This window comes from Aegilops tauschii, chromosome 1 (genome assembly GCF_002575655.3).
Source record: "Aegilops tauschii subsp. strangulata cultivar AL8/78 chromosome 1, Aet v6.0, whole genome shotgun sequence".
Taxonomy (NCBI): Eukaryota; Viridiplantae; Streptophyta; class Magnoliopsida; order Poales; family Poaceae; genus Aegilops; species Aegilops tauschii.
In genome coordinates this window covers 427,753,499-427,762,164 of record NC_053035.3, presented here as the reverse complement: position 1 = coordinate 427,762,164, position 8,666 = coordinate 427,753,499, and the positions used below count along the sequence as shown (strand labels likewise).

Genomic DNA, 8,666 nt, shown 5'->3' with positions numbered 1-8,666 from the left:
TAGTTTCGGCCTTATTTATTTCCTAGTCTTCTTTTTCCCCGGTTTGCTAGTGGCCGCAACTACCATGGGCCATATACGGGCCGTAGGATCCATGGGTCTCCTACGGGCCGTCGATAAATGGGCCTGTAATCGGTGGGCCTCGGGCCATCGGATAAATGGGTCTACATGGGCCGTAATCGGGCGTAATTGGTATCGGCCTAGCACGGTAACAGGCCGTTAACAGGCCGTAGGACAGCAAAGGCTTAATTCTGTCACAGGCATAACGGGTCGTTAATGGGCCAGAATATAGGACGGGCTGGCACGGCGCAACGGGTTAACAGGCCAGAAACGGGCCGACTCTTGCCATGGGCCGAATTTGGCCCATTAGGGTAACAGGCCAGTAAGGGGCCGACTCTTGCCATGGGCCGAATTTGGCCCATTAGGGGAACATGCCAGTAACGGGCTGACTCTTGCCATGGGCCGAATTTGACCCATTAGGGGAACAGGCCAGTAACGGGCCGGAAGTAATCGAGGGCCGAAAAGGAGACCAAAAACGTATGGGCCGTCAATAGGCCGAAAGCTAACACGGGCTGGAAACGGCCCATGTAAATCACGGGCCGTTAACAGGTATAAAGAAAATTACTGTTCATTATGGGCTAGAGTCACCGTGGGCCTGTAAAGGGCCGAAAGATACGAAGGCCTCATATGGGCCGAAAGACGTCGTGGGCCATACATGGGCCGAAAGTGAAATGGGTTGGTGTTATATTCGATGGCCCACATGACGTCGTTGGGCCGATTTCCTTTAGGGCCTAATGGGCCGTGAGTTAACGGGCCGTAAAATGGGCTATTTGCGAAGAGACCGTTAACAGGCTTTTCATGGCCAGCCCGTTAACTTTTGACCAAGTCAAACGGGCCGGCTTTGTAAGCTAAATGAGCCAGTGGTGGGCCGTGGCACGTGTCGACATATCATAGGCGCCTATCTGACCCACTGACGAGCTGACACGTGTTTCGTCCGGCCAATAAGAATTTTACACGTGGAAATTTCCCATTGGTCGGGGCTGTTAACGGGTTATCGGATCCAAAACCCGACCCGATAGCTTAGCGGCGTTCCGTTACGGTGGATGCCACGTGTCGGTCAACCTTGACGAAAGCACTTCTGTGACGCGCGATTTATCGTCATGGAAGTGGACACTTCCGTGATGATAATTTTGGTAATGTCATGGAACACTTCTACGACAGCACAGATATGACTATCTTGATTCTGTCATAAAATCGTCATGGATATACATGCATGACAAAAAACGCGACCTACCGTGACAAACACGTATCATCACGGAAGTGTATTTTTTTATAGTGCGCACCTCTTCTTATGCACCTCTGGGCCGATTTCAGCTTCCAGCCTAGGCGAGGACACTTGAGATTCCGAAGGCCCTTCACCACAATTCCTCTTCTTCAGGAGAAAAAGGCTTGAGCCGAGCTCCTAATCCTCGGTGTCCGAGGGCACATTAGCACCCCTGGCCTCATCTTCACCCTTGACCAGCTGGACCAGAGCCTGGTCTGGTCCTCTGAGCACCTAGGCTATTAACTTCAAAATTTTCAAAGTATTCCGCGGGAAACCGGCCTTTGCAAGAAAACTTTTCGTGGAGGTCACTTGTCCACGTCAACAATCCAAGATCAGGAATGACCGCCACCAAGATACGCATGCCTGACTTTTTAAACACAGTATAGACATAGATGCTCATACATACGCATGTACACTTACCTTTATGAACGCACACACGTACACCCTACCCCTATTATATAGCACCTTCGAGAGACCGAGCTGACACGTCATCTTGAGATGGACAAAGTCGTCACAGACGTCTTCGTAGTCGACAGAAAAATCTCCTCCCACCAAAAGCACATCGTCAAAAGGCCTGAAATAAATTCATAAAAATGCAAGCACCAATGTCAAGTCTAGAACTTTGACTCTGATATGCCGGGGATACCACTCTTCTTCTAACGGTCCAACCACAGATTGGTTCGCATATGCATGCCAGACGACGAACATGGCGGGTGAAGGAAATTGACGGCAAACCTCATAGCAAATGGCTTAATGCGGAATCAGTTACCAAAATCAAGCTCAAGCGGAACTTACGAAACATAGCAGGGAAATGATGACCTCGTTTGATTCATTTCCTCAGTTCGGTTAATCAGGGGGGGGCTCGAAGCCATTTCCTCAGTTTACAGTCAAACAATAACCCCAAACAACACATCTAGTATATAGTTTTATTCATTCATTCTCCGGACACAACCTAATAATTAATTAATTACCCCATGAACATCCATCATATATATTAGCTGTCACATCCGCACACGCATGACGCATCCATCGATCCCACCACACTTGATCAGAAAACGCACCAAGTCAATAAAATAAATAATAAATAAAACAAGGAATCGATAAGAAAGAATGATCAGTGCAGGATGCGGGGGCTGCAGTAGGGGCCCTTGAGCCACCCGTTGGCGATGGAACGGTACGCCGCCTCCGTGAGGTGGATGCCGTCCCAGATGAGGTAGTTCTGCGGGTCGGAGCAGGCGCTCGCCCCGGCCATGCCGCACCTCGCCTTATTGTTGTAGTTGTACTTGCCCTGCCCGCCGGCTCCGCAGCACACCTTCAGCCCGTACTTGAGGCCTGAAAACCACACACACCAAAGCCATTTCTATTAGCCCATCCTGCTTGTCCTTCATTTTACTACTACTGCCAATCAGTATGCGTCCTGGTGCGTGATCCAGACCGCTTTGTAACGTACTGATGAGTGATGACCATGAGGAGACGATTATAGTACGTGATGGATGAGATCGTGCACAGTATCATGAACATGGGCATGCTAGCATTATTAGTTTCGTGAACATGACTTTCCGGAGCATCTCTCTGTCAAATTATACGCCGTTATACCTGGAAAGACGAGCTCGTCACATGCATGTACAGTGCTTTAGCATCAGTGTTATATACTATACTATACGCACACTGTCACGCCCTCATTTCATAATAATTGGATCATGCATGCGTTAGCTAGATGGGCATGCATGCATGCCAACTGGTTAGATGGGTATTGATTCCCAAATTATATGGACAGGACAGAGACAGGGGTCATGGTCCCAAGAGAGAGCATATATAATTCGACCACTAATTAGCCGAATGAGTCGCCGGTGGGCTAAGAATCCAGGAGACCATATCTTCCAAAGCTTATTGTGCATGCACCTTGGAGCTAGCTTTTCTCTACGTCAAAGAAAGCTGGACTGTGACTCAACTTTGGATAAATGTACGTCTCCCGCGGAGTAGCTAGGTAGCTAGGCTATGAGCCGTGCGTGTGCGTGCATGGCCCCCGTGTGCCCTAGCTACCTGTCTACACCTACTGAATGAACGTGCGTGTCGTGATCACCGAAACTTCAACTCTGTCACGGCAGCTCGATTCCTACTTCACATGTGTTGCCTTGCTGCTCCGGACAGGGATGTTTGGATGGGCACAACGACTTTACACAAGGATGGATATTCCTACTCCACATGTAGTACAAGAATGCACCGTGTGGGAGCAAGATTTTAAACATAAGAAGATGTACGTATGTATGCTTGATATAGATAGATGTAACTTGTAAAGTTTTGATGACGAAACTGTGTCAACTTACCGAAATTCTGAGGGGCCCGGATCATCTGGATGACCTGCGCGTAGAAGTCGGCGTACATGATCCTGGTGTGGGGGTAGGTCCTCTGGAGGTTGGCGAGGCTCCGCCGGAGCAGCGAGTTGTGGTGGGCGGAGAGCTCGTTGTAGCTCTTGAGGCACCCGTCGCCGTCGTAGTCGCCGGCGTTGGAGGTGCCGTAGAGGGTCAGGTAGATCGGGAAGCACCCGATGGGGAGCACCCCCGGCACCACCACGTCCATCGCGCCTAGTCTGATCATGTTCTGCACAAAAATACGTACAAATTAACACAGTGTCAGATGATCACATCAGCCACCTACCTGAGAGGAGCCGGTGAGATTAGTGAGTGAGGTGGTGGACAAAGTAGGGGGTAGGTTACCTCGAGGCCACGGACGATGTGGCTGACGACCCGCGGCACGTAGCCCCTCACGTCGGCCATGGTCCGGCCGGAGAAGAGCGCCGCGTTGTAGTCGTTGCCGCCGAACTCGCCCACCACGAACAGGGACTTGGAGAGATGCCTCTTGCAGTCCTTACCGCAGGCGGACGGGAGGAGCTTCCGGAACCACTGGATCTGGGTGTCCAGGGGCCCGTTGTTCCAGATCTTGTCGCTGAGGCCGATGGACTGGAAGAAGCCGAAGTCCATGGTGGTGGCGCCGATGATCGCCATGTTGGCGCCCTTCTTGAAGTCGCCGCCGGCCTTGGACGCCGGCAGCAGCGGCAGCCCAAAGTGCTCGGCTGCACACACACATATACACCAACTTTGTCACGTTCACCATCATTGCGGCCACCATCTTTACAGTTTACGTAGACTGGGTGGTAGGCAGGTACCAAGGAAGTCGACGATGACGCGGCCGTCGGAGCAGCGGCCGGTGGGGCGCTTGAAGAAGGTCTCCCCATAGGGCGACTGCCCGGTGGTGAGCCACGACGGGCAGCCGCCGACGCAGAGGTTGCCGGTGTCGGAGATGGAGTCGCCGAAGCTGTAGATGGCCTCGTACCGCTGCGCCCCGCCGTGACGGAGCGCGCACAGCAGCACCACGGCGCCAAGCAGCGCGGCGGCGGCCCTCATCGTCGCCATGGCTCACTATCACTGTAACTACCAGCAACGCACGTGTCGGGGTCGCACGAGACGACGATTGTTGGTGTGTGTGGTTACTTTGGGCAGATCCGTTGGGATTTATAGGCGGGCTCGGGCGGCCGTTAGGACGTCGCCTTCCCCGGTGGACTGCTGCTGCTGCTGCTGGGGGCGGCGTGCTGCAGCTTCCAGCCATATTCGTCCCTTCACTGACGACGCCGGCCCTGCTGCAGCGCAGCAGTCTGTCACTCACGTACGCATCTTTGCGATATTGCGTGATACGTAAAGCGTTTTAGACTCTTTTGGTCTCTTTTTATCTGCTGCTAGTCGCTTTGCTGATGGGTACAGCGCCTTTAATTTTTGTGTTGATTGGTCGACTGGGATGCTTGACAGGTGAGAGCTACTTGTAACTAGATATTTTAGGCCCCAGCAGCGAAAGAAAGACATTTTAGGACTTGGGTTACTCAGTGGCTAAGGGCAACGAACGAACTTTGATGCTAAACACATTAAATTTGTTAATTTCAACTAGCACAAATGTCCGTGTGCACAAATGTCCGTGTGTTGTAACGGGAGACATTGTTGTCCATGTCATGCGTCCATTTATTTCGATCTGTCCCGCCCTATTGTCCTCCTTCTCTTCTCGTGTGCTTTAGTATGAGCTCCCATGCCCGTTGGATGATCGAATTATGCAACCGATACCGCACGCGGCTCTCTTTTCTAAATCGTGCCCGATATATTAGTTATCGCACACGTTTCACTTTCAGATACATGATTTCATTTTTATGCCTTCATCGCACATAGTTCGACGCTAAATTGGGCGATTAGGTGAGGCTTAATAGCACCATTCAACAACAGCAGTGGTTGCACGCTAGTGGTCAACAAACGTCGCTTCGCCAGTATATAAGTTTTAAGATTGCAGAACGGTAACTAAGACAAGATTCTTCAGATTGGCTTGTCCACTGACACAACACAGAGCTGTCTTACTCTCTAACACATGCATGTGTAGTGATGCACGGCTGGGTCCAAGCTGTTGATTAATCATTTCGGTGAGTCAGGAAGAAGGGACTACATCTTGGATCAAGGAAGCTGCGTGAAGATGCCGATGCCGTTACGTACGTGTGTTTGGTTTGCTGTAATGGGGTCGAAAATTAGAGCAGTTGGTGACTTCATGTGCGTCATGTGTGCATGTTTTGTACGAAAGGCAGACTGCTCACTACCGTGACTGGCTGGACTGAGCCACTGAGGTGCGTACGTTTATCCACATGATCACACTTATTACGAAGGTCGTACGTAAAGAACGAGAAGCTCGGCCAGAAAAATGAAAAGGTACAAAAGGGCAAAATAAAATAGAATGCATAGTTAGAAATGCCATTGCAACCCAATGTCCAAGTCTACCGGGAGATCGTCCACACAATAATTGAAGGTATATATGGAACAAGGAGAATCAAGAGAGCACAATCTTCAAAGCAACCCATCGACGCTACCTACTCCACGGTGGCGACGCCGCTTTACTTTCCGAAGGCGGTAATAAGGACCCATCCTCCCAAACCAGGCCCTGTTTCTAAGCAAAAGCACGAAATTTTGCTTCGGATTGGGCGGCGTGTTGGGAACGTAGTAATTTCTAAAAAATTCCTACGCACACGCAAGATCATGATGATGCATAGCAACGAGAGGAAAGAGTGTCGTCCACGTACCCTCATAGACCGTAAGCGGAAGCGTTATGACAACGCGGTTGATGTAGTCGTACCTCTTCACGATCGACCGATCCTAGTACCGAACGTACGGCACCTCCGCGATCTGCACATGTTCGGCTCGGTGACGTCCCACGAACTCACGATCCAGTAGAGCTTCGAGGGAGAGCTTCGTCAGCACGACGGCATGATGACGATGATGAAGCTACCGGCGCAGGGCTTTGCCTAAGCGCTGCAACGGTATGACCGAGGTGGAATATGGTGGAGGGGGGCACCGCACACGGCTTGGAACAATTAACTTGTGTGTTCTAGGGTGCCCCCTGCCCCCGTATATAAAGGAGCAAGGGGGAGGCCGGCCGGCCCTTGTGGCGCGCCAGGAGAGGAGGAGACCTCCTCCTAGTAGGAGTAGGACTCCCCTTTCCTACTCCTACTAGGAGGGGGAAAGGAAGGAGGAGAGGGAGAAGGAATGGGGGGCGCCGCCCCCCCCCCCCCCTTCCCTAGTCCAATTCGGACCAGAGGGGGAGGGGGCGCGCGGCCTGCCCTGGCCGGCCCCCTCTCTCTCCACTAAGGCCCATGTGGCCCATTAGTTCTCCCGGGGGGTTCCGGTAACCCTCCGGCACTCCGGTTTTCTCCGAAATCACCCGGAACACTTCCGGTGTCCGAATATAGCCGTCCAATATAACAATCTTTATGTCTCGACCATTCGAGACTCCTCGTCACGTCCGGATCACATCCGGGACTCCGAATTATCTTCGGTACATCAAAACACATAAACTCATAATACCGATCGTCACCGAACTTTAAGCGTGCGGACCCTACGGGTTCGAGAACTATGTAGACATGACCGAGACACGTCTCCGGTCAATAACCAATAGCGGAACCTGGATGCTCATATTGGCTCCTACATATTCTACGAAGATCTTTATCGGTCAAACCGCATAACAACATACGTTGTTCCCTTTGTCAACGGTATGTTACTTGCCCGGGATTTGATCGTCGGTATCTCAATACCTAGTTCAATCTCGTTACCGGCAAGTCTCTTTACTCGTTCCGTAAAGCATCATCCCGCAACTAACTCATTAGTCACATTGCTTGCAAGGCTTATAGTGATGTGCATTACCGAGAGGGCCCAGAGATACCTCTCCGACAATCGGAGTGACAAATCCTAATCTCGATCTATGCCAACTCAACAAACACCATCGGAGACACCTGTAGAGCACCTTTATAATCACCCAGTTGCGTTGTGACGTTTGGTAGCACACAAAGTGTTCCTCCGGTATTCGGGAGTTGCATAATCTCATAGTCATAGGAACATGTATAAGTCATGAAGAAAGCAATAGCAACATATATACTAAATGATCAAGTGCTAAGCTAATGGAGTGGATCAAGTCAATCACATCATTCTCTAATGATGTGATCCCGTTAATCAAATGACAACTCATGTCCATGGCTAGGAAACTTAACCATCTTTGATTCAACGAGCTAGTCAAGTAGAGGCATACTAGTGACACCTTATTTGTCTATGTATTCACACATGTACTAAGTTTCCGCTTAATACAATTCTAGCATGAATAATAAACATTTATCATGATATAAGGAAATATAAATAACAACTTTATTATTGCCTCTAGGGCATATTTCCTTCAGTCTCCCACTTGCACTAGAGTCAATAATGTAGTTCACATCGCCATGTGATTTAACACCAATAGTTCACATCACCATGTGATTAACACCCATAGTTCACATCGTCATGTGACCAACACTCAAAGGTAATCTAGTTCACGTTGCCATGTGATTAACACCCAAAGAGTACTAAGGTGTGATCATGTTTTGCTTGTGAGAGAAGTTTAGTCAACGGGTCTGCCAAATTCAGATCCGTATGTATTTTATAAATTTCTATGTCTATAATGCTCAGCACGGAGCTACCTTAGCTAATTGCTCCCACTTTTAATATGTATCCGGATTGTGACTTAGAGTCATCCAAATCGATGTCAAAGCTTGCATCGACGTAACTCTTTACGACGAACTCTTTATCACCTACATAACCGAGAAATATTTCCTTAGTCCTCTAAGGATAATTTTGACCGCTGTCCAGTGATCTACTCCTAGATCAAAATTGTACTCCCTTGCCAAACTCAGGGCAGGGTATACAATAGGTCTGGTACACAGCATGGCATACTTTATAGAACCTATGGCTGAGGCATAGAGAATGACTTTCATTCTCTTTCTATCTTCTGCCGTGGT

The 8,666-nt window shown here is 49.9% G+C and overlaps 1 protein-coding gene across 1 annotated transcript; it reads right to left on the bottom strand.

Annotated features, from left to right (window-relative positions):
• Positions 1 to 2,216: 2,216 nt before the first annotated feature.
• Positions 2,217 to 5,012, bottom strand: LOC109763450 (GDSL esterase/lipase At5g45910). Its single transcript, XM_020322298.4, has 4 exons — positions 4,488 to 5,012; positions 4,039 to 4,394; positions 3,649 to 3,922; positions 2,217 to 2,653 (listed from the first exon to the last, which is right to left on the bottom strand). Exons 1-4 carry the CDS (start codon positions 4,732 to 4,734, stop codon positions 2,436 to 2,438), a joined length of 1,095 nt encoding a protein of 364 aa, XP_020177887.1. The 5' UTR covers positions 4,735 to 5,012; the 3' UTR covers positions 2,217 to 2,435.
• Between the last annotated feature and the right edge of the window lie 3,654 nt (positions 5,013 to 8,666).